At 42.5% G+C, this 27500-nt stretch overlaps 1 protein-coding gene across 1 annotated transcript in view; it reads left to right on the top strand.

The window, feature by feature from the left end:
• The window catches only part of keap1a (kelch-like ECH-associated protein 1a), a 22377-nt gene extending 6026 nt beyond the window's left edge, over nucleotides 1-16351 (top strand). The window contains exons 2-12 of the mRNA XM_079527995.1: nucleotides 764-1684; nucleotides 3276-3475; nucleotides 4021-4177; nucleotides 5633-5725; nucleotides 7949-8095; nucleotides 8272-8381; nucleotides 8653-8782; nucleotides 10305-10501; nucleotides 12995-13200; nucleotides 13761-13937; nucleotides 14787-16351. Coding sequence (XP_079384121.1) covers nucleotides 1472-1684; nucleotides 3276-3475; nucleotides 4021-4177; nucleotides 5633-5725; nucleotides 7949-8095; nucleotides 8272-8381; nucleotides 8653-8782; nucleotides 10305-10501; nucleotides 12995-13200; nucleotides 13761-13937; nucleotides 14787-14971 — 1815 coding nt within the window. The 5' untranslated portion in view covers nucleotides 764-1471 and the 3' untranslated portion in view covers nucleotides 14972-16351. The remainder of the gene's footprint in view (nucleotides 1-763; nucleotides 1685-3275; nucleotides 3476-4020; nucleotides 4178-5632; nucleotides 5726-7948; nucleotides 8096-8271; nucleotides 8382-8652; nucleotides 8783-10304; nucleotides 10502-12994; nucleotides 13201-13760; nucleotides 13938-14786) is intronic.
• Nucleotides 16352-27500: the final 11149 nt, after the last annotated feature.

Raw genomic sequence — 27500 nt, forward strand, 5'->3', positions numbered from 1 at the left:
GTAAATGAAGTGAAGGTTGTGCAAATTGTGCCACATTTTCGATTTTTGTGTGTTAACAATCTTTGCAGTGATTAAAGCTAATACTCAAGTCAGGCAATATTGAGATTTAGTTTTATATCCATTGTACGCTGCATCATTGTCATGACATAGGTTTGTGTGTCAGAGAATGTACCATTTGTAGATGGAAACACACACAATCAGGCACTTTAAGAAAGAAAGAAAACATAATGGACTAATTTCTGAGGCATCACATTTTGTCTGGAAGGCTCCTCCATGTGTCATAACAGACTCTGGTGCTCTATTAGGCCACAGGCTAAATCTAATCATTTTCATTGCATGGTGATTTCAGCAGAGAAACATAAGTGCACACATTGGAAAACAATTTTGAGGTCAACTCAGTTTCAATTCATTTAAAATGTTAACTACAATTAAAGTAATAATGTCTCTGAACTATGCTGTTGAACTATGCTGAGCCACGCTGGAAACATTATGGGTTGAAGTTGAACTACTTTAACAATTACAATTGCAATGAATGCATTTAGCAGAAGCGTGACAATTGGGAATCAGAGTGAGCAAACTGAGCATGGACCTTAGAGTCAACTGTCAACACACATCTGTCACAGCACTGAGGAACTGAAACTTTGAAGTGTGTCATGCCTAGTCATGCACTCTAGCCTCTAGGCGAAATTAACATATAAACATACATACAGGTTCTGGATATGTTTTTTCATGCAACTAAAAGGTTCTGTCTTTTTTCTTACAGCCTTATTCGCCACCATTTCTTTCTTGAAGAAACATCACACAAGATTAACCAAACTCAAGAGAAACCTCCAATTGGACCTGTGACTGTTCTCCTTTCCTGGATATATAACCTGCAGAGGAGAAATGCAGATGACAATTAACTGACCTGGGATTCCACTTGGAATCTGTGATTGTGACTATGAGTTTAAATTCATGTTTTAACCTGGATCTGTGACTGCGGAGAAATTGTTGGTTTCACAGTCAATGTGAAAGTATATTTGTATTTGTGCAGATGAACACAGGAGCTGCACTCTTTTATGCATCAACTGACATTTGCTAAGCTCAGGCACCGTGTTCTTTCCCTCAGGAGTATTTTTGTGAATGATTAGCTGTGGTTTGGTCACACATGGCTCAGGGTATCAGTATCATTGCATTGTCAACATGCCTGTTTACAGGTTCCCATACCTCTCAGGAATTATATCAACTAAATGGATGTACTGTAGACTACAGATTGTAACAAATTGAAAAAAAAATGGAGGAACTTGGATCATCATCTCTGGAGTCTTTATTCTTATGCAACTTGACAAAGTTCTGAGGGATTTCCTCTGTTTGTGTAAAGAGATTGACCCCAATGGGGTAAGCACTCGAACCAAGATTCAGCTATAAATATACATATCAAGAAGTAAGAATCCCTCACAGAAATTTGTGGAGGCCCCTCCTCGTCCAGGGGATGCATTGTCCTATCAGGAAGAAGCGCCCCACGCGGGATGCAGATTTTTCAGCTATTGTGGTGCCGTCCATGCGTGGGTCTGGCTACCTGGACTACACAATCGAGACCCATGCTTCCCGAGCTCTGAGGGAAATGGATGAGTTCAGACGTCATGGGATGCTGTGTGACTTGATACTGCAGGTCACATACAAGGAGAAGACTGTAGACTTTAAGGTGAGAGACCCACTGAACATAATGGTAGTTAACTAGTTTATTAAGTTTTACACTTTTACTTTACAGTACTTAAATCCTATTCATCCACCACCAGTGTTATGGCATGTTACCTTTCACCATGCTTTATGAGTTTTTTTGTTTTGTTTTATGAAGAAGGTAGTGCACGCACATCCGTAGCCCAGGTGCAAGACAAGCAGAAATAGGGTAGGGTAAAAAGAAGAATAGGGTCTGCACACTATTGATGCTGATAAGGTCCTCTGAATAAAATAAATAAAACTTCAGAGGAGCTTTTTCAGCATCACCAGTGTGCAGACTCTATTCTTCGCGTTGTTGTTTTGTACCCACACGAACCCTAGAGTGACACTAACAGTGGCAATTTCTATGCATGTCAATAGATATAGATATTTGAGTGAAGTACCTTGGGAATCTCTGTCAATTAAGTATTCATTTTACGTGGTTAAAGGAAAATTTGGAAACTGAAAATTGGGACTTATTGACTTACTGCATTACTGCTTAATAGGCGACCATTCAGTGAAAATAGCAGCTCTATAAGGTCACAAGAATTGTAGATTTGCTACAGTGATGTGGTGAAGAGATTTGGTATAGAGGGACATTTTTGAGGGCCAAAGATAGAACCTGGTCAACAGTACTAGGCTTTAAGTGATTTAAGGTGCCAACTCAAAATAGTATCAGTCAAGTACTGTGCTGTATACTGATTTAGGGACATTTAGGGACATTACATATAACAACTTATTTTAAGGGTTAAAAGGTTATTTGTAAGGTAGAGTATGGTCGAATATGTTAATACAATATAACTAGTACAAATGCAGTGGTTTGTAGGTGGTGTCCCTACTCTTCCATTGTGAAATGTAGACCCTGCATGGGGTCAGGTAGGACACCGTAGTGAAGTACAGTAGTACTGCATGGAGCTCATAAGTGCAATATCTTCCCTGGCCAAGCGGAGTATTAGAATTGCGGGCCGAGTTCAAATCCCAGGTAGGACAGGAAGGTTACTTATTTCAGCTTTAACTTTAGCACTTTGCCAGCTTAATCTAATATTTCCTTTCAATACTACTGAATCTTCAGAGTAAAATAGGAGTGTATACTTTACGTTACTGCTCTGCTGACTATTTTCCAAAGCATACATGTCTTTTATATACAGTTGAGTATTTGAATGTGTTTTTCCGACAGTAAAGGAAGACATTATTTTCTGTTAATTTAAACACAAAATTAAGACATTGAAATCAACTTGCAGAAACTTGCTTAAATTAGATAATCCAATTATTTTTTAGGGATCAAAGTTACACTATTGGTTAAGCAGTTGAAAGTGTGGGTTGATTTGATAATTCTAGCTAAAATACAAAATTCAAGTTGAGTAATATTTGACCAGGATTATATACTTTGACTCAAGTTCTGGGGTTGAGCACTTTGTCCACAGCTGGACATACTAGTAGTATGTCATCTCCTTTTTCCACTATAGTATATCGATCTATCTATTAAACAATATTAAAGCAGAACTGGCCAATTGAAGAACAAAGGCAAACGAAAAAGGGGGTGTGCTTGCTTATACCTCTGCCCTCCCCACCTTCAGGTGCATAAGGTGGTGCTGGCCTCCTGTAGCCCCTACTTCAGAGCCATGTTCACCAGCAGCTTTAGGGAGTGCCATGCCTCAGAGGTAACCCTGCGCGACGTCTGCCCCCTGGTGGTGGGAAGGCTCATCGACTTTGCCTACACATCCCGCATAACGGTGGGAGAGGAGTGCGTGCTGCATGTTCTTCTGGCAGCCATGAGGTGAGACCAGCAGACCCGCAGACAGAGTTCTCTAAAACATGCCACAAGTTGATATGTATTTGGCCGTAAACTAAACTCCCATCTGAAAATATAGGTAGACATCCTGTAAAAGCTAATACTCTGGAGTGGACCCTTTATTTCTATGTCCAGCTTTGAGGGTTTATGTAAACACAAACATTGTGTTAACACAAACATTGAATGCCATTGACAATGAATGGCCAGCTTTGAGTGTTTGTGTAAACACAAACATTGTGTTAACACAAACATTGAATGCCATTGACAATGAATGGCCAGCTTTGAGTGTTTGTGTAAACACAAACATTGTGTAAACACAAACATTGAAGACGAACATGAGGACGCAAATTGTGATTAGCCGGAATGAGATGATGTATGATGATAAGAGCGCCCCTCACTTCACATGGGTGTGATTTTATATTTAGACATTCTACTCAGACATACCGACCTACATGTTTGTTTATAAACGTTCTGATCTTGTCTATAGGGAGTCTAGTGAATTGAGTGCATGATTCTGGATCTCCCACCAGGTATCAGGTGGAAGATGTGGCCAAGGCCTGCTGTGACTTCCTCATCAAGCACCTGGAGCCAGACAACGTCATTGGCATCGCCCGCTTCGCAGAGGGGATCGGCTGCACGGAGCTGCACCAGCGAAGCCGAGAGTACATCAATACACACTTCAATGAGGTAGTGAGCAAGGATAGTAAGCACGCACGTGTGAGCGCGCACACACACACACACACACACACACACACACACACACGCACACACACACACACACACACACACACACACACACACACACACACAGCATTTTAACCAGTGAGTAGTGAACAAGTGTTCATTTAATAATAATAATAATAATAATAATAATACAACTTTATTTGTACTAGAGTAGTGCCCGTGGGGCCTCTACGGCGGTGCCCGTTGGGCACTGGTCTACTTGGAATGATGCAAGTTGTAAATTCATGCCCCACCCAGATATTATGTCTGTGTCCCCTTTATGCCCGATGTCAAAATAATGTCAGATTTCTGTATATCTCTCTGTGTCAGTCATGCCCAAATATGGAGTGTTGGGATGTCAGAACAGGCCAGCCTATGGAGTTCTGTGTCAGGCAGAGCCATGGTGTCAGGCATGGAGTGTTGTGAGGTCAGAACAGGCCAGCTCCATACTGTATATGAGGCCTTTTTGGGGCAGTTCTGGACAACTGTGGGTCCGACCAACTCGACACAGGGCATTGCACCCCCTGTGGAGGTTTGGAACGAGTGTGTCTAATTTGAAGTCGGTGGGGGTAACGGTTCTCAAGTTACGTGGATTACAGACGTACAGACGTACACACAGAGACTTGGTGCATTTATAGTTAGATAGCACCTTTCATGACATGAAATGCAGCTCAAAGTGCTTTGCAGAGCAATAGCAAAGGCATAAAACAACATTAAAATAATAGCAGTAATGCAATACAGTGAGGACATGAATAAGTAAGGATTTTAAAAGCTGTGTGTAGAAGTATGTCTTGAGCTATGCTTTAAAAATGTCTACAGAGGCTGCCTAGGTATAGTGGGAGTTTGTTCCACGCCGTCGGCCTTTAGAAGCAGAAAGCTGCTTCACTGTGTTCTTTAGTTGCCATTTTTAGGCACATCGAGCAGGCCAGCAGGGGAGGACCTGAGGGTGCGGTTTGGGACATATCTAGGCAGTCATGTAGGTAGGAAGGCGAGACGATTGAGAGCTGACTCTGAGGTGTAAAAATTTTCCCAAATCGACTACTAGTGTTTACACCCTCAAAAGTAATTATACTTTAGCTGTGGCTCAGGAGGTAGAGCAGGTCGTCCAATGATCCATGGGTCGGCGGTTTAGAATCCCGGCTCCTCCTGTCTATATGTCGAAGTGTCCTTGGGCAAGACACTGAACCGCAAATTGCTCCCGATGTGCTGGTTGGTACCTTGCATGGCTTCCGTCACCATCGGTGTATGAATGTGTGTGTGAATGGGTGAATGTAATGCACAATCTATGTAAAGCGCCTTGGATAAAGGCGCTATATAAATGCACCATTTACCATTTTTAATTTAACATTGAGGATTTGACCATGTACTATACTATGTCTCTGTTTTCCTCACTGCCTCCTTTTCGTCATGCATCCTAAGGTGACCAAAGTGGAGGAATTCTTCAGTCTCACTCACTGCCAGTTGCTGGAACTCATCAGCCAGGACAGCCTCCAAGTTCTTTGTGAGTCTGAGGTTTGTAGCAGGAGTTTCAGCAGTGGCATCTATTTCAACCATATCTTAATGGCCCCTACACACTGTAGGAGTTTTAAAGTTGTCAGCGAGAAATCAGATCGTCATGTATTTCACACTACAGGAGTCTTTTTTTTAAATTGGCTGTCATTATATCTTTGTGGCTTTCACACTAAACGATTGGTCGCAGACTACGCATCACACACTGCAAGAGTTCACCAAGATGCGATCAAGACCCAATATTCATTTGTTTTTATTTTATCATTTTTACATCTCACGCACGTGCATGATACGATGACCGACATGATGCGAGACCGACACAGAGGACGCCTCTCTCTCTCTCTCTCTCTCTCTCTCGCTCTCTGTGCATGCCACACACACAGGCGGCGAAATGTTTGTGACAGCGTGTAGTGTAGCCTACGTGGGCTGCAGTGACACACACACACACACACACACACACAGACACACACACACACACACACACACACACACACACACACACACACACACACACACACACACACACACACACACACACACACACACACACACACACACACACACACAGAGAGAGAGAGAGAGAGAGAGAGAGAGAGAGATAGCCCAAAGGTTTGCTCCGATGCTGTTTTGTCAACATTATTCAAGTGAAATGATTTGGTTATGGTTTATTTAACAGCAACATTGGGGTAATATAGGCTACCAATATGTACGACACAGGGATTTACGGACGGAATGAAGGTTATATCTTATCATGATCTGATGATTCTGATCATCTATCGATACAGTCGACATACAGACAGATAGACAGCAGTGCTGTGAGCAGTGTGCTCTCATTGGCTGTAATACAGGCCTTATCGGGGCGCAGTCCCAACCCAGTTCATACTGTATGATATCCAGTCGGCGACAGAGTCAAATATCAAACGTGCTAGATGTTCAGAAATGGTCGGGGAGGCGTCGGCGAGCGCTTTTATCGGCGCTGGATCTTCTCGCAGCTCCTTTCACACACAGCGAGCAAAACCTTGCCGATCAAAGCCCGATTTTACGTCAAATCGGGGGTTTTTGTCGGCGAGCGCCATAAATGCTCCCTGCAGCATAATCGGAGCGAATATCGGGCAATGTGTACGAGCCATAAAGCAGTGCTTCTCAAAATACTTCATGTCAAGGATCCCCAAATTAATATGTATTTGCGCTTTATATTTTATAAGCTTACAACGTAATGTGATGTGCGTTGTGACTTGTGACCTTGTAGATCTGCTATTTTCAAATAGGGTTAAAGTGATTTTTATGCTATATTAACTCATTTTCCCCTGAAACCCCCTCAAGTTCCCTTGTATGTTATAAAACAAATTGTTTTGGGGTGTTTCGGTGTGTGAATGTGTGCGTGAATGTGTGTGTGAATGGTCAATGTAATACACATTGTAGCATGCTTTGGATGAAGGCACGGTATAAATGCATTTACCATTTTAATATTTTTTCTTAATGTGCCTGTCATCCATGTTACAATAATATATGATGCAAATTGTTTAAGAGAGCTATTTGATTTGGGGATGAAACTTGTATGGTTGTATGGTAGAGTTTTCTATTAATGTTGTCTTCCTCGTTTCAAGGAAGTTATAGAATGTTGAATTGCAAATCGCAAAAAGAGAAAAGTGACAAAAATAGAATACACATTTTTTACTGGCAGGCTTTTAATCAGACAACTTATAGAACGTATTACTGCCAATTTTAATTTCACTGTTGTTTTGTATGTCATCCACAGTAGCCCATTAATTTCACGTCATGACACTTTTATTGCTTCTCCAATTGGGTAATTTTATTATTGTTCTATTGTCTGTATAGCAGTTAAAGTTTTATCACTCTATTATTTCTAAGCATCTCATTCTCCTGCTACAATGATTTAATTTACCCTTGGGATAAATTGAGTTAATCATATAATGATGTTCTATACTTACTCTGAATAAGAGCAGCAGCTAAATGCCTAAAACATAAAGAGTAACTCTTATAGAAAAGGTTTAGACCTGGTCAAAATAATTATAGTTAAATTATTACGTTTTAGTGTTCTTCCTAATAAACTTTACACTGGATTTCAAGGAATGTATACACTAACTTTAAACAGTACTTATATAGGATGTGTATGGTAGTCCCACCCATTTGTTGTAGTTAAAGCTAACACTTCATATAATTACACAGTGTGAAATACTGTGTAATACTCTGTATTGGTGGCAGGTGTATAAGGCCTGCACAGACTGGGTTCGCTGGGATGTGGAGGGCAGAGCCCAGTACCTACATGCCCTCCTGAATGCCGTCCGAATCTATGCCCTGCCCCCTAAGTTCCTGAAGAACCAGCTTCTGTCCTGCCCCATTCTCAGCAAGGTACCACTCTCCACTCTCTATTGCCTACTTCCCTTTGCTTGAATACTTTATTGCCAAAATACTGATTAATTCACTCCTCACTGAATCTACTCACGCTGTGTCGCTCACTCATTCACTTGCTCTTTCACTTACACGTTCATTCATCCATCCATTCATTACGTTCCTGAAATCTGTAGGCAAACTCCTGTAAGGACTTCTTGTCTAAGATCTTCCAGGAGATGGCACTGAGGAAGCCCCTCCCTCCCCCACCACACCGTGGCAACCAGCTCATCTATGTGGCCGGAGGGTAGCAAGCATTTCTCTACAGTCTTATCAGTGTTAAAGTCATGTTTTTAGAGAGGCATAATGCCCCAACCTTACATATGTATGCATTATTATCATAATGCTTTAATGGCCCGGTCCCTAGTTAAAAATGAAATACAATTGATTTGGTTTACTGGTTGAAAAGTTTAAGAATATAATTATTTATTTTCCCTTCTTCAAACACATACTATGTATTCATTATAGTCATCTAATGACATGTACATGCTAATCACTGTTGTTTTTCTCCTGTCCAGTTATCGGCAACAATCATTATCAACAATGGAGGCCTATGATCCCAGGAGGAATTCCTGGTTGAAACTGACTGACATGGGGGCTCCCTGCAGTGGCTTGGGGGCCTGTGTGCTCTTTGGACTGCTCTACACGGTAGGAAAACTGACACTACAAATTTCATAGGTTTACAAATATAGTACAGATTGTTTGCTGTTCTGGATCGTGTGCTCTAAATCAGTGGATTACAATATACTGTTTGATACAGTAATGTAATACTAATATGATATGACACAACTTAATGTGACACCAGATCATAAAGAGGGATTGGTTTTCATGGGTTGTGACTCTGAGTAAATTAGTCACAAAAATATACTATTTTTGAGCGTTGCCTCCGCTCCATTACGGAGCTATGTGTGTCTGTATGTCTGTCTCTGTGTCTGTGTGTCTGAGCACGGAAAGCTGCAACACCTAAAGTGGCCAGTAGAGTACAGCACAGAGTAAAGTGGCACAGAGAACACTACAGTACGAGCCCTGGGCCGTTCCTGGAGCTCTGGATGTTCCGGGGACCCCCACACGGACCCCCCAGGGGCCCCCACATTGTAACACTGTCATTTCTCGACCGTTTCGGACGCGCGGCAGCTCGCCGAAACCGGGCCGGCACCCTGGGCGCATCCTGGGGGTCTGGATGTTACGGGACCCCTGCACAGTACACTACAATACAGTACAGAGCACAGTAGAGTACAGTAACTATAACAATAAATGTATAGTTGCACCACTCAGTTCACAGAAGGTATGATTTTTGAAATACTGTGCAGCTTTAATGATTAATTCATAATGTCGTACTTTGTAAGTTTGAGTCCCAGGAGACACCACATTTCTCTTTTGACTATCGAGCTGAAAAGGTTTGGGAATGTATGCAATACAAATATTAGTTTTTCTTCAGCCCCCGACCCCAAAATAATGCTGCCATTGACTCACGACCCCAACCTAACCCCAGAGGTGATTTTATGCACATAAGCGTACACATTTGGTGCCCATTTGTCTGCACTCCGCAGATGTAATTTATTAATGTAGAGGTTTTGTAACCATTATGGTTAAAATGTATTTGTAATCATTTTTACATTGTATTTTGTGCATTCTGCGTAAATGTTATGTATTTACCGGTATAACACAAAATAACATTTTCAAATGTCTAAATCGTTTACAAATCCATACTACACCAAGACTACAAATTCATTCTTCTGCATTTATTTTCATCTTTTCTGTCTCAGTAGGCCTAGATGCAGTTCAATATTTTCGTCTGTCTGTGAACAGCTAATCTCCAGGCACCATTGAACGATTGTCGTGAAACTGCACTGCACACACACTCCCTGGATGCCAGAGCAGAACCTCTGCCCCCAATGTTGCTCCCAATCGGCCTGTTATAGCGCCACCAGGAGGCAGATCTTTTCCAAACATCATGGAAATCGGTATACATAGTCATGTCATGTGATCAATACCGATATGTCAGATCTTTCATATTCCATCCTAATTGGCTAAGATTGTCTTCCCAAGTTTGCAGGAGTGGTCGGTTTTGAACAAATCATGAACGCAGCATGTGATTGCCGTGAAACCTTGCACGCACAGGCCAAGGAAGAAATGGCACAACAATAATTCACTGCTTTGTGGATTCCAGGTCGGGGGCAGAAACCTGTCACTTCAGAACAACACAGAATCCAGTGCCCTGTGCTGCTACAATCCTATGACCAACCAGTGGAGCCAGCTCAGCTCCCTCAATGTCCCCAGAAACAGGGTGGGAGTTGGGGTGGTGGATGGCAACATTTACGCTGTGGGGGGTTCCCATGGCTCCACCCATCATAACACTGTGGAGAAGTGAGTACTTTTAGAAATGTTCATTCCCTTAATTTAGTTTTTATGATTATTTTAATCATTATATTAAATTGTTAGACTCAGACCCAGGACATTGCAGTTATGGTACGTACAGGCATTGGGATTCTGTGCTGTTAAAGTCTGTCGACTGGGATAAAAACATGACCACTTTCCGACGAGGATGCTTTCGCATTATAGTCCTTTTTAAACAAACCAAACCTCTTTAAAGTGAACCATTTAAAAGAGGACTCTCTGGTACGGTACCTCAGAAAGCCAGGAGAGCTGTCTAATAGCTCTGAATTGGGCTGATGGGTGTGAAAACGCACTAGGTGACGGGATGCTTTTTTCTTTATTTCTTTTTTCTTTTTCATATATTGGTGAAGCTTTGTTCGTGTTCATTTTGTGATTTTGAGATCTGTTTTGCTTGAATGGAAGAGAAAATGGTATTGCTCATTCGTTGGACTTATATCACTGCCAAGGAATTATACAGATATACACCCCAAGGTTATACCCAAAGTTCTCAAAACGGGCACTTACAAGTACATTCTGTTTTACTGCTCATGCATTAGCAATGATGTCAATGTAAGTAGGTGGCCAACTATCTTTACACACACACACACACACACACACACACACACACACACACACACACACACACACACACACACACACACACACACACACACACACACACACACACACACACGTTTGATTTAGAGCAGTTGTTTCTGTGTAAGTATGGTTAATGACATGGTAGAGGCTAAATAAGTAGTTGCCATTCAACCTGAAGAGCACTCAGGGAGGTTGCAGGTAGTCCTCTTATCCTCATTAAAGTACATAGGGCTCTTTCAAAACATGCTGAGACATATGTCCCAGGAATGTCGATCCTGTAGGGAATGCCTTACATCTTGTCGCTGGGGAGCTAAAAGGGAGGAGATAATCTCCTAAAGAATGTTGTGTTAAGATTAATAATACAGTTTCTGAAAATTCCTAACAAAAACATATCCAAGTGGAATGTACATGTCTTTTGATAATATTTGTGTGTTTTTTTTAACCACTTAAAGCCATTGAACTGTGTTGACCAGGGTGTCCCAGGGCTCTATACTTGGTGCCCTTCTTTTTAAGAACAACCACTTCCTTACGCAGCTTTGTGTGTCTGTGGGTGGCTGGCTGGCTGGCTGCATCTGTCCGAACACGAAAATAACGTCCACTGTTGCGCAACCTAACACACACACACACACACACACACACACACACACACACACACACACATATTAACTGTATATTATGATCATTTCGGGTGTGACAGTACAGTACAGTGACAGTACAGTACGGCTCGCCGGAACCGGCCCGGCCCCCTGGGCGTGTTCCTGGGGATCTGGTAGTTCCGGGGACCCCTCGGGGACGCCCACACAGAGTTGCACCACTTACTTCACACGGGTGTGATTTTTCCTTTCTCTTTGCCAAATTTAGCCTATCTACAAGCACTATGTACTATGTACACACACACACACACACACTCTAGACTCTAAAGCATCATCACAACTCATCATGATTCATGACTAACCATTTGTGCAAGTATTCTTTTTAGAGGTAGGTATAGCTGCAGCAGTGTTTTTTCATAGTGATTTAATATTTAGTATTACATACTGTACAGTAGTTAATATGCTAGATAATAACCCCACATGAAGTATTACAGCTGCACTATAAATTGTCTTGATATTGCATTGATAGGCCTTGTCACCAGGTCCCAGCTAGAACATACTCTTCTGTCAGTGCCAAGAATTGAACAAACAAGCATCTGATTATTATTATTGTCACCCTCTTGCCAAACTTTCCTGCCTCACGAGTCATGACTGACTCAAAGTTAAACTATTCAGAAAGGTACAAGGCATACACACAGTAAAATCTAGCCTTTGACTGAAAATCACTGCCTGGATCCTAAATCATTTTATCTGAACAATTATTTAGTAATAATATTTCAAAGAGACTGTATGGGACAGAACTGGTTTGTTCAATCAATAACTGACATGACTTGAAGCTGCTTAACCTAAATCCAATTCTAGGTTACTGGCTTGTGTTATGCAGACCGGAAATGTTAGAGCAGTAAGAGCACATGGCCCCAATTCCACTGATTTAACTGTAACTGTATACAGTATATGGTGATTTTGGGTGTGCCAGTATAGTACAGTGACAGTACAGTACAGTAGAGGGTACAGTAGAGGGACCCCCACACGGTAACTGTCATTTCTCAACCGTTTCGGACGCGGGAGGGCTCGCCGGAATCGGGCCGGCACCCTTGGTGCGTTCCGATTCCGATAATTGTCAGAAATCAAAATGTCAGAAATCAAAAATATGGGAGACCCCTTAAAAATGTGTCCACAACCCACAAATGGGTTTTGTGGGTTGTGGACTTTCCTGCATAATAGGTGACACCCTTACAGATTCTCATAGCTTTTGACTAGAATCATTATGCAGTTATACTTTGTCCTTCAGGTGGGATCCAGAGTCCAGTCGCTGGTCTTACATTTCCCCCATGTCGGTGGCTCGTTTGGGTTCCGGGGTGTCAGCATGTGGCGGAGCTCTGTATGTTGTGGGGGGCTTTGATGGGGAGACCCGCTGGAATACGGCTGAGAAGTACCACCCTGAGACCAACACCTGGCACCAACTGGCACCCATGTCTTCTGTACGCAGCGGACTAGGTGTGTGGATCGGCTTCTGTCTGCGTGTGTGTAATAATTGTACTGTGTGTATAGAGGGTATGCGCGTGACATCATCATCATACCCCCGGAAGTTATGCGGGATCGGAACACCCATACATCCAAGTATCTGACTGCATTAAACAACGTTAAACGATATTAAACTCACTTTGCAACTCACTTTTCCACTCAATTTGCCACTTTATGCATACCCTCTTATGCAAATGTCTGTATTTATCCACTTAGGCCTGATTTATACTTTTCATGTGGCAAAAAAGCCACAAGCTCTGTGAGCTACTGATTGGCTACTTAAAAAAGAAATCCCTATAACAAAATGCCAAGATTAGGGATGGCAGGATTGATGTCAAATGCATGTGTGTGTGTGTGTGTGTGTGTGTGTGTGTGTGTGTGTGTGTGTGTGTGTGTGTGTGTGTGTGTGATAGTGCATACATACGTACATTTGGACTGCTGTACCTGCATGCATGTACTTGTGTGACACTTCATAGTGTGTCTCGTCTCCAGCTCTGTGTACTTTTACCAGTGTTGTTCCCCTGTGTCCGTAGGTCTAGTGTGTATGGACTCCTACCTGTACGCCATAGGGGGTTATGATGGTCGGACCCAGCTGAACTCCATGGAGCGCTACAACGTTGCCAGGAACCAATGGGAGCCCGCTGCCGCCATGCAGCACTGCCGCAGCGCACACGGCGTCACCGGCTACCAGGGACGCATATTTGTACTGGGTGAGTCGCAAGCGGCAACTCCAATCCTCCAGCTTCAATAAATGGAGTGTTAAACTCTGAGTTATTGAGGAGTAATGCTGCTAAATGCTCTGTATTCAAAAAAAGAAAGAAAAGAAAATCATTACTCAAACTCATTGTTTAATATCGAGGATTTAGGATCGAGTTTGTATCATCAAGTATCATTTTAGCAACAAAGGACTGTTGACTTCCATCCTTTTAAAACTACTAATGTTGATACGATTATTCTGCTATCAAACATTTTCTAAGAGTGGGTGTTGCTGTAATTGAATGGTGGATATCTAATTTGAGAACAAAACTGTGAATTCTCATTTTGTAGCTATGCCAGAAAAATAAAAGGGAATCTTAATCTATATGTTGTAACTCAAATTGTATGGTAGGTCCATTGCTGGTGGGCTGAGGAGTAATAATATGTTTTCATCAGCCTGCGTTCTGAGAACAAAAGAACAATTCTCACATTGTATCTCTGCTGAAAAAACTTTAAGCACAACTGGCATAAATCATCGAGGCAACACAGTCATGACAAAACATACAGCACACGCTGTTACGCATAGTATAGTGATGAGTTCATTGTAGACCCTTTAACAACTATTGGGAAACAATGTAGCGATCCATCAGCAGCCCATCAAAGTCAATTTGACATGATTGATTTCAACAGTTTAAGTTCATATCAGCACAGTTTTACATTTTATTTAATTTTTTTAATGTACGACTTTTTTCTGATGTGGATTAAGAAAACCGTCTGTCTCTTTCTTTCTTTCTCTCTCTCTCTCTCTCTCTCTCTCTCTCTCTCTCTCTCTTTCCTTCTGTGTGTGTGTGTGCATGCGTCAGGGGGTTTTAACCAGAGCGGCTTCCTGTCCAGCATCGAGTGCTACTGTCCAGAGTCCAAAGAGTGGTCTTATATCACTGACATCCCCATAGGACGCAGCGGTATGGGCATCGCTGTTACCATGGAACCCTGCCCGGGCAGCCTACCAGAGGAAGAGGAGGAAGAGGACGAGGAGGACGCAACATAAAATAAGTAGAATTGCGATTGAAGGCAAGCGAGCGGACTGTCGATGATCTGTGGTGTTGACTATTGTTCTAACTGATGCTGTTTCTCAACGGAGGGAGATGTGTGTTCAAGTGAAACATTCCAATATGACTACTGGCATGTCTCCCTACGCGCTGTGGGTATGAATTGTTGGCAGCAGAAGAGGAATGCAATAGCATTAGTTTACTTTCATGAGAATGTCAGAAGATGAGCAGGGAGAATTAGTGAAGCAGAAGGACAGACCACATACTACTGACCTCACAATGCTACAGGTGCTGCAGTGCAGACATAAACTCTCACATAGTGTATACCAGTGACTCTCAACCTTTTCAATTTCAAGGACCCCCAGTTTGATATACCATTTGATACCATTCATTTGTATCTCCAGGACCCCAATCTACACTGTAAAATAATTCTCAGTTTTCATTTAACTTCGACAGTGTTCCATTGGTACACTCTCAGAGTTACAGACCCAGAAGCGTCCATTTGGAGACCTGGTGGTCCCCAGACCCGACGTTGGAAAAACAGTGGTGGATAGTTTGTCACATACCCAACCTTTTATTTGCCCTTGGTGAGTGGGGTAATGAAAGGATGGAGAGGGGGACAACTGATAACTGTCATGAGCCCACGGTCTGATACTGCAGTAACTGTCCAGTCAGTGGACTAAAAGTGCCCCCACGTGCTGAACGATGATGCTGTGGACGGAAATGTGGTTAAACAACTCTTGCTGCATTGTTCAAATGCCATTGTCGTGCTGTCTTTGTGACTAAATAAGGCTTTGGGTATGTAATAAACAAATGATCACCCGATTCATTCATGGCCATTGTGCAACGATGAATGCCAGAGTGATAATATAATATGCTGAGTACAATAGTACACTTCACCGATATAAGCAGCAGTCTTGTAGTGTTGTACAATTTCCTTCACATGTGTGTTCTTTCTTTCTTTTTTTCTTTCTTTCTTTCTTTCTTTCTTTCTTTCTTTCTTTCTTTCTGTCACTGTTGCTGTTGTGATTCATCTGATTTAGTCATCTTTTGTTTTGTGGCACATTTATAAGTTGTATTGTATATCATTTTCAATTAAAACAGTTTTTATATTATTATTAGTGGTAGTAGTAGTAGTAGTAGAAATAGTAGTAGTAGTAATTGTACTGGCTACTGTAAACTGCTGTAAATTATTAAATTAATTTCAAGATAATATGTATGAATGAAAAAAACAAACATGGTCATCTTCATTCATCCAGGATCATCTTTCTCATACTGATGTACGACTGAAAGAGGAATTATCTCACCCTTCATCTCATCTATCAAGGTACATCAACCCAGTGTATATTATAGCTTGCCCAAGTGTGTAACAGCACATAGACAGCCACTAGATGGTGGAGTACATCCAAAAACCTCAAGATTTCAATGACAAGAAAAGCCCTCTGTTGTGTTCCTGTTTTGTGGTTTGCAGTGAAAACAACACCAAGATTGTAATGGTAAAACTTTTTTTTCTTTTTTCTATTTCTTTCTTTTTATTATTATTATTATTATTATTATTATTATTATTATTTTGGGGGGTGGGGGGGGGGGGGGTCCTCTACATTTAAGCTGTTTTAACATTCCAATATGACATTCTGGGGGTACTAATGAATCTGACCCCCTGGCGTGTATACAGGGTAGGGGCGAGAAACCCACCAAAGAGCGGGATGTTTTTAGAATAGCCTAGCCCTAGTCCGTTGCTTTCTTTTAATGGCCCTCATAATGGTGAGGCAGAATAGAGTCACCACAGTGTTTAGTCATCATCGCATACAGACGTCAGCTATGTGTTTACTTGTCTCTGCCTGGCCCCTTCGAAGCTCACCTGCAATTATCCCAGCAGGCCACCGAAAAGACTATTTGGGACTGAGCTATTATTCAAATACCATCTCGGCCTTCTCATCATCTTGGCATATTTGATGAGAGAGAGAGGTGGGCGGGGGGGGGGGAGACTAAAAGGAGTAGAAGGTAAAGATGCATGTTTCAGTTTGATTGATTTATCTACACCGTAAAATCCTCAGTGTTTATATAAACAAAGAATAAAAAAGAGTCCCAAATGTATCCTTTTTACACTTTCAGATTTAAAATATCAGAGGATTTTGCTCTGTAACTATCTTTTTCTTTTGGGGAGGATACATTATCTGAGATAATGTTCCTTTTACTGCTGCCGGTGACCAAGCGCACCTTTGAATCTGTCTCGGATTTCAAACTCCTGGATGTGGTACGCTTTGTGTGTGCGATTCATTATTTACAGAGCAACCTGTTGGGCAGCGGGTAGTGGCGGAGTAGGAACACAGGAAGGAGTGTGATGGTGGAGGCCTGGAGAGTGAGAGCGGAGAGACAGTGGAGGGAGGGGGAGGTGAGACAGCTTTTTTACTCACTACTTCAAGCCCTGCGCAATTGTGCGTGCGGGGGGGGGGGGGGGGGGGGGTTGGGTGACTCACATGGCAAACGCATGACGCACACGACGCGGCTGCAAAAAGCATGCACGCGCACAAACACAAATACTTGAGTGTCTATACACACAGACTTTTGTTCTGTATCTCTTGCTGAACGCATAAACACGCACATAAACACGTGTGTGTGTGTGTGTGTGTGTGTGTGTGTGTGTGTGTGTGTGTGTGTGTGTGTGTGTGTGTGTGTGTGTGTGTGTGTGTGCGCGCATCGTCGTACTAAACAAAGCTGGCTGTCTCTTATTCACAGGCTGTGGAAACAGATTTGCCTCAATGTGTTCATTGTCTCCGGAGGGGAGCTCAGACAGAGTGAGATGTAGCACACTGTACAGTGGGGAGATAGGCCCTCCATGGAGAGGCAGTGGAAGAAAGCTGGGCATACATACACAGATGTAGCCATTGTACATGTCCATTGTGTAAGCCGTTGTGCAGGTCCATCATACAAGCCATTATACAAGCACTTTATTTGTGCACACTCTCTGCACTATCACACTAACTGTTGCTCCTACCCAAAGAGAAACTTTGGAACAGGGAAAGATCCTCAACTAATAGTGCAGGATACAGTGGGTGTAGGCTTGCAGCTCTGCATGGTTGAATTCCACGGTATGAGTTAGACCTCACGTCAGGGCAGATGGAATTGTTTCGTCCTTCATTAAACTGCAGTTTCTGAACGTATTTTCCAACATGGCAAAATTATTTGTGGGAAAGTAATTATTTCAAGGTTTCTAAGAAATTAGTCATAACATCAACATATTGGTGAGTAATGTAAACCACATTTGTACATCTAATCTGAGCTTTTCAGCTCGGTAAATAGAAGAGATAAGAAATCGTGGACCTAGAAACTGGAACTGGTACTTGCCAGTTGTGTTATTGTGTTATTTGTCAATGGTATCGCTAGTAGTATTACCCAGCTTATGTCTATCCAGTCATGTATTCAAATCTATGAGCAGGGAGAATTCACAAAGGAAATTTGAGTTCAGTTCACCACTTAAAGGGGAATACCACAACATTGAACTATGTCATTAATATACCTTAGAGTTGTTGTGTGGAAATTATTTAAAAAAAACGTCCGTCCATCCGTCCGTCCCCCTCCTATTTAGCCTAGAACTGGAGGTCTAGCACTTGGGGTCATGTGATCAGTCGGTGTATTCTGCAGGCCAAAGAGTACACCGACATGATGTCACTGATCACATGACCCCAAGTGCTAGACCTCCAGTTCTAGGCTAAACAGAAGGGGAGGGGGGACCTTTTTATTATTTCCACACAACAACTCTACTACTAACTAAGTTATATTAATGACAGTTCAATGTTGAAAATGAGTGGTATTCCCCTTTAAACCCAATACTTATAATACTTAGGATGCACTTTCCCCCCAGAATAGAGATGCTAGGATGCTAGGAGTGGTCAAGCATTGCATAACATACAGGTACTTTAGGACGATCCCATGTTGCGCAAATCGGCATGCCAAAATGAAGTATCTAGGAGTTAAAAGGGTAAAGTATTGGTACTGTATGACCTAACATCAGCCTATCCAGCCTTGCTTAGATCTATGAGAAGGGTTAAGGCAGTCTCTAGGGGCGCCAGGAGAAGACGGTACCATTATTGGGTATTATAATATGGCTTATCCGGTTGCATATGGCTTATTGGGGCTCATTCAGATGTGCACACAGGCAGGAGGTAGAGTATAGCCTCTATAGGACAGGCAGGAGGTAGAGTATAGCCTCTATAGGACAGGCAGGAGGTAGAGTATAGCCTCTATAGGACAGGCAGGAGGTAGAGTATAGCCTCTATAGGACAGGCAGGAGGTAGAGTATAGCCTCTATAGGACAGGCAGGAGGTAGAGTATAGCCTCTATAGGACAGGCAGGAGGTAGAGTATAGCCTCTATAGGACAGGCAGGAGGTAGAGTATAGCCTCTATAGGACAGGCAGGAGGTAGAGTATAGCCTCTATAGGACAGGCAGGAGGTAGAGTATAGCCTCTATAGGACAGGCAGGAGGTAGAGTATAGCCTCTATAGGACAGGCAGGAGGTAGAGTATAGCCTCTATAGGACAGGCAGGAGGTAGAGTATAGCCTCTATAGGACAGGCAGGAGGTAGAGTATAGCCTCTATAGGACAGGCAGGAGGTAGAGTATAGCCTCTATAGGACAGGCAGGAGGTAGAGTATAGGAGGTAGGAGGCAGGAGGTAGAGTATAGGAGGTAGGAGGCAGGAGGTAGAGTATAGGAGGTAGGAGGCAGGAGGTAGAGTATAGCCTCTATAGGACAGGCAGGAGGTAGAGTATAGCCTCTATAGGACAGGCAGGAGGTAGAGTATAGCCTCTATAGGACAGGCAGGAGGTAGAGTATAGCCTCTATAGGACAGGCAGGAGGTAGAGTATAGCCTCTATAGGATCTGGAGAGGAGGGGTCTTTAATGCCACTAGGCCCGTGGCTAGTATGTGTGTAGGTGTGACCTTGAGAAGTGATGACCTCATCAACATCCCTGCCTGCAAAGCTAATCTGTTACATTCTGAAGGATGCTCCTACGACAGAGCCACCTATGAAGGTGACATTGGTTGGTGGGCTGGTGGCGTGGAAACACACCCGTGCTCACACCAAGCACGTACAAACACACACACACACACACACACACACACACACACACACACACAAATGAAAATGTACACGGGACTGCATTATGCAGAAATACTTGCATGCTCAAATGCCCATATAAACACTGAAAACACATGCACGTAATGTGCACGTTGCTCCACCATGCCAGCGGCATGTTTCAACTCGAAAGGCAAAAGCACGTAGTAGGATTGACATTCATATGCATGGCCCCTAATAACACATTATTGTTATCCGTGAGTCTGCATTAGACTGTGATGACGTAACATAAAACCCCACATGTTCCTGGCTTGATCAGATGCCTGCAGCAGGTGTAGCAGCCTGGCGGTGGTGAGTAGGTCACAGACTGCCCTCTGTCATTTGACCCTAAATATTACCACACTCACACTGCAGGGGCATTACCTGATGTGCACCAAGGTTTATTTTGTATTTTATTTATTTTTTGCTGAGGGAAGGTATGCTGAGCATTCGTACAGTTACACAAATTCACACCAGGGAGGTGTACTCTCAGTCTTGGCTACCGAGCAGCTGCACTGGAGTAGTTTGAGGATTCAATGTTTACTACTAGGAAATGTTGTGTCACTCACAGAAATTAATCTTATGTCATATTTATTTGTTATTTCATATTTCGCTACTGTGAGCATTGAATGCATACAAGTCAAATGTTCAAACGTACTTGTCCAGTAAATTGATTCAGATTCTGATAAGAAATGAAATATGACACCATTTATATCCCTGCTTATCTTTATGGGGTGACAGTAGCCTGATTGTTAGAAAAGTGGATTTGTGATGGGTGGAGGTTTGCCGGTTAAAATTCCAGCAGTGAATACCTTGACAGAGGAGTGAAAGAGACATGCTCTCCCCTCCCTCAACAACCACCACAATGCCCTTGAACATGGTATGCAACCCCAATCGGCCCCAGTGGAGCTGCTCAGTGACCAGCAGAAGGAGACTCTGTACTGTGAATGTTTAGGACTACATACGTTTGAAGAAGGAAACAGCATTATTAACAAATGAAGTCTCCCCCCCAGCAAGTAAAAGTTAAAATATAGTTTGTGTGCAACTGATCTGAGCTTGGTTTCTTTCTGCACCAGTACAACAGACCTAAACAACATGTCATCCCAGATTCCCAGTATAATTTGACTTGCTTGCTGCACTTCTGCTGCACCCAGAGAGGAACTATTTGTGGTTGGGGGGGGGGGGGTAATGCAGAATATAGCTAATATGATGGGGCAGGGAGACATCTTTACTTAAGTTAGGAGTGGTACTAAGTTTGGATAGAGCAAGAGCACAGTTAATCACTTTGGATAAGGCTATTATGATGACCATTGAATCGTTTAGGAGAGGTGATTTGCAAATGGCATGATCGTGATTCCCAAATAAAATAGTGATTCTCAAATAGTGGTGTGTTCTTGTGAATGACATTGACCCCACTGAGATTTTTGTTTTGTTTCATAAAGTTCTAAACCATTTAAATAGTGTTCCTTGCATTAACTACAATAGTACAACTGATTATCATGTAAATGATCTATCTTTTTTTAAGGTTATTATTTGTTAATTCAAAATAGATGCACCTCCTCGCAAAGTTTCACTTCGACGTGATACACCTCTCTTCTTCTCGCACACACGTACGCACACGCCCACATACAGTGTACAGACAGGGTGAGTGAGAGAAGAGAACCTCTGAAAGATCATTATCAATCATGATCTTGAACCGTCCGGGTTTAGCAACATCGTGCAATTACACAACGCTCTTCAAGGTTAAAGAAACCTATTCTTTTAACAAGAGCAAATTGTAAAATGCTATATAAATCGATAGAAACAAACCCAAAAGTGAACACAAAAATGTTTAACTGCCTATGATTTACGTTTGCCAGAATGTATTTGTACTTTAAGACATTAAGATTATTTGTCAGTAAACAAAAAACAGCAAGAATAGGAGCCTGGCTGTTGTGTGCGTGTTGTGCAGCGGACTGGTCTGTGTCTGTGTGTTCAGTTCAGTGCAACTCTCTTTCTCTCAAACTCGGAGGAAAGCATGAGTGGACGGTTTCAAGCTCCCCTCTCGCTGAATTGATTCTACTATGGGTCCTCTAGAAACATGTCGCTGAAACTCGGGGGCCGAACACTCCCATTAATTCTTCATTTTTTGTCTCTTCAACAGGGACGACGATTAAATATCCACGTTGTTACGTTTATGAACCTATAACTCAGTTTTTGATACTCCTGAAGCAAAGTATTGGCAGGAAATATCAGCATGTAAGAGATTTCAGGTTGCACACTCCCCCTGTACCCAAAGGTGGTATATTCCACAATTTATTCCAGGGAAAGACTGACAGTTTTTTGGGTCATGAAGCAGCTGTTCAAGTCAGTGGTTCACCCTCCCTCCGCAAGAATAAGGAATTAGTACATTTCAAATTAGATAACGAGAACGTTGGTGCAAGAAGAGAAAAAGTATGACAGCATGTCCATAGCACAAAATAAACCCTTTAGACATGAGTGGAAATCACATTTTATAGCAGAGGGAAAATATTTTTGTTGGTTATTTTTAGTTTTTCCCCCCAACATGTTTTGCATATGCCATATTAATATTTGGCAATATATGCAGTATATTGTATATTGCAGTTGATAAAGTATAGAGTGCAGTACATTTAAAAGTAGGCCTAAATAAGTAGGCTAGAACAAATTCCTGTAGAAATTCTCATGATATTCCGGGTTGAGAACTCTCTCTCTCTCTCTCTCTCTCTCTCTCTCTCTCTCTCTCTCTCTCTCTCTCTCACTCCCTCCTGCCTCTCCCTCCTGCCTCTCTTTCTGTCTCCTTGGCGCTCACTAGCTCTGTCTGTCTCTGTCTCTTGCACACACACATGTGCGTGCACGTGCGTGCACACACACACACACACACACACACACACACACACACACACACACACACAGTCTGGTAGAAGACCTATATAGCAGCTAGGTTAGGTAGAACAATAGCAGAATGACTGTTGACCTCTCTTTAATAAATCCAGTTAACATTAGGCTGTCCAAGTCAATCCTGAAGCTTCCTATTGGCTTACATTAGAGCTTTCATTCTGACAATGTTATGAACACAGACAATGTAAAGCCTTGCCTGCCCTGGACTTGACTCGTTAGTAGGTTTATTATATATTTCATGATCAATACATACCATACTGTCACAGCGCCTATTGACTCTGTCTGTCTGTCTGTCTGTCTGTCTGTCTGTCTGTCTGTCTGTCTGTCTGTCTGTCTGTCTGTCTGTCTGTCTGTCTGTCTGTCTGTCTGTCTGTCTGTCGCGTAGTGAGTGAGTGAGTGAGTGAGTGAGCGAGCGAGTGAATGCTGGTGCACTGTATGTCTCCATTTGTATATGTATTAGTTTGGGTGCCCGGGCATTCATTTAACTGCAAATGTTCATCATCATAACCTTTATTTAAGCTCGGAGTACAATTGAGGGGCAGGCCCTCATTTTCAATGTAGCCGAAATACGTACAAAACACAAAATCAACAATATACATTAAATACAGCAATATCAAATATATGAATTGGAAAACAGAAAGTATTCAAAACTAAAAGAACTAAAATAGATAAATGAGAATTAATTAAAACAGTTACATTGCGACTGCACAATGAAGAATTTTACCCACCTTGTAATGTGATGTGACAATAAAGATTGATTCTGATTCTGATCTGTCCATGTGTGATGGTGTGTGTGTGTGTTTGTGTGTTGTGTGTGTGTGTGTGTGTGTGTGTGTGTGTGTGTGTGTGTGTGTGTGTGTGTGTGTGTGTGTGTGTGTGTGTGTGTGTGTGTGTGTGTGAGCGCGTGCGTTGCCGTGTGCACGCGTGTGCTCGGGGCTACATGATTGCTACTGTATTGTGTGATCTCAGATATGTATGTGCACGTGCATTCACAAAGATGTATGTCCGTGCTTTTTAGTGTGTGTGTGTGTGTGTATGTGTGTGTGTGTGTGTACACACACAACGCGGGTCAAGCCCCTTAGAAACAGCAGCAGGGACCTCTGCTTTTAAGTGGATTAAAAGTCCAGCGCAATCCCCAGGGCAAGCTGCCATTGGACAGACTGGGTGTAGTTTAGATGAGGACTTAAAACTGATTATCTCTGCTACTGCCTTTGTTTTTTGCTGCTACTGTCGTCTATATGTAGCAAACACGACTGTATGCACCTGTCTGTTGTCTATATTTCTAAACCTTCTGTGATATGTTGCAAATTATGCCTTTTTCAATCAATTTCTCCTATTCTGAACAGTGGATTCCATTAGTTGTTGCCCAGAATCACTCCTTACGTCTTGTTGTTACAGTGTTGTGCTGTTTTTTCTTTTTTCATGACCTCTATGAGGGTTTGAAGCAATGAAACAAGTTAAAGGATCCTGCTTTATGTTTTGCATAAGCACATAACCGAAGAACAGATTTTGGAGTTGTTTTTATGACATGACGATGACGGTCACTCCCTTTCAAAGTGCTATGGAAATCGGAGTGGCTTCTAGGATCATGAATTCATGATGTTGTTGATTCAAATCTGCTTGGTGATTTTCTCCCCCCCATATATTATCCTGTTGATAGTTACAGTCAAGCAATCTGATTGAACAGTAAATGAGTTCCAACCATGCCGGTAAATACCCAAATTCCATTCTCAAAAATGATATCTCATCCTATCAAAACGCAAGACTAGCCATTGTGTTGTGGTGGTTTACAACCATGGGAGAATACTGCACAATTCAATTTCAATTCAATCTTTATTTCAGACTATGGGGAATCCATATCACACAAAAAAACACAACATCATAAATACAAAGAATAGAAAAAGAAATATACAATAAAAAGAGTTCCACCATGTTCAGTTTCGAAGTGCATCAATGGTTCCACAGTCTAGAGGAGAACTGAACAGAACTACGTATAGGGCAGAGCCATAGAGTAAGACAGAGTTATGCTTCTATTAGATGGCTCTGGTATAGGGTTAGATATGAATCTAAACATAAGATTGCACAGCAGAGCAGAGTAGGTCTCCAATTGTTTGCTTGTTCGTACTTTTCTTACTCGGTCATACAATTGACACCTCCAGTAATAACCAATGAGGTTCCTTGATCGAAATCCATGCAGGGGAACACATGCCCCCCCCCCCCCCCCCCCCCACCACCGCCACTGCAGCAGAGCGCTGTCAGACACGTAACACTTTGGTCATGGGCCTGGTTTGGATAATCATTGTTTACCCATGCACACCAAAAGCAAACGTGGGTTTTAATTTAACTAGGTCGTTGTGTCGTTGAGAAAGTGGTAAACGAGTCGAATTAACACTCAGGATTTTACTGCATTTTACTGCTTATAAAACTTGACCCAACACCTTGCAGCACAGCAGTAAAGGTACAGATACAGAGTAATTCCGTACGATACAGCAAGGGTAGTGATACAAACAACTAGGAGTCAGAGGAAGTTTCCGCCAGGCCAGGTAGTAGAAGTCAATCTTATCCAAACAGGATGAAATACGAAAACTCGAAAATACGAAGGTCCATCTTGATGACATTTTGATAGAGATAATTGCGACCAGAGGTCGCAGATAACTATGAAACCTTGCGTTTTTGTCACCTCACTCACAATCCCCGTCACTCTGACACGTCACCTAACTCAAATCCCCGTAGCTCACCCCAGGCAAGTCCCCAGGTCATTGTGACATCACGTGACATCAGTCCCCTGGTCACCCCAGGCAAGCCCCCAGGTGCCCAGGTCATCGTGACATCATCATGGCATCATGTGAAAAAGTTCCATACATGGGCATTCCCAGTTGATACCCTAATATACAATCCCTGTTATGCCCATATATGGAGATCCCTGACTGTCCTCAATATTAAGCCCATATATGGGAATGCCAATATATGTATTTCAATAATGACAATATTTCCTTATACCCTGACACTTGTACCCGTGTCAGTACCCATTCCACCTATCTGTCTGTGTCCCTTTTATGCCCATATATGGAGATTTCTGTATCTGTCTCTGTTTCCCTTTATTCCTATATATATGGAGGTCTATGTCAGGCATTCCCAAATACAGTATGGGTGTTGTGTTGTGATGTCAGAACAGGCCTGCTCCATAATATGGAGTCTGGGCAGGGGCCCTGTCCAGAACCCGGGCAGGAGCCTTTTGTGGCGGTTCTAGACAACCATGGGTCCGACTGACTCGACACCGGGCACTGCACTCCCTGTGGGGGTGTGGAACGCTGCAACGCATGTGTCGAATTTAAAGTCGGTAGGGCGAACGGTCCTCGAGTTACGTGCATTACAGCCGTACAGAAGTACAGACAGACGTGAATTTATATATATATATATATATATATATATAAAATAGCTGTAGAAAGATACACACGGACAGACAGATGGACAGGGGCATAGTCTCGGCCACTCCTTCGGCCACTGGAGACAATAATGAACAATAGTAGTATACGATAGTCTATACACACCCAATAATGGAGTGCACTATGCAGAACAACATACACCCTGTATTATTACTTGTTACTTGCACAAGAAGAGCGCTCAAGTACTGCGATCGGCTGGGTATGTATGTCGGTGTCTCTCGTAGTCGTAGTTACGTTACCATCAACAGCCAATAAGGGATCACGATTCTTGGTGATGTAACTAAGGTACGTTTCAAGGTTGGTATAAGGTTAATAACGGGTCTAAAGGATTTAGAACAGGAGTTGTAGTAGACGTTAGTTAGTAGCACTCAAAGTAGCGAGGATGGCAGTGGTGAGCGCACCTCATGGCATGCTCTGCTTGCGCACAAGTACACCATACATGGCTTACTTGTGTGCAAGGCGCAAGTTTGCGGTACATTTCTAGTTCATATTTAGATGTGCTGTTATACGTTGTTTCTTGGATTGTGTTCACATGGTCTGTCTTACATTCTCCAATACTAGCGAAAGTGGTTAGAAAGCTAATTGTCTAGTTACTGCAAGACTACTTCCCTCCATAAGCATTGGAAAAGTTGATTCAAACATGACTTTGGAACTAGAAGTACTGCTACCTGTTAAAAGAGAAGTTACCGATACATTTCTTCACAGCAAAAATAAGGGGAAATTCAGTCGCACAACAGTTTAGATTAAGTTACATGGCAAGAAAAAGTGTGGTCAGGTCACAGTTTGATCCCAGGCACCACACCAATAAGTAGCATGGCTTGGGTGTGGCAAGTCGTGCGGTAAGAACACCTAACATGAGGTTGTTGGTTGGTGTTGCGCTCCACCTCAGAAATCCATCTCCCAGACGTCTAGCGCAGTGTGAAACAGGGATAGACTCTCGCGCTCTGGCTGATACCGACAATAAGCCTCTGTAAAATGGGTGTAACACAAAAAAGCTCTGAGCTTATTTCCATTGTGTTCCTTTGAGTGCAATGTGGTTGTTGTTGTTGTTTGTTTGTTTTTGGTGGG

This window comes from Electrona antarctica (assembly GCF_951216825.1).
Source record: "Electrona antarctica genome assembly, chromosome: 18".
NCBI classification, from domain to species: Eukaryota; Metazoa; Chordata; class Actinopteri; order Myctophiformes; family Myctophidae; genus Electrona; species Electrona antarctica.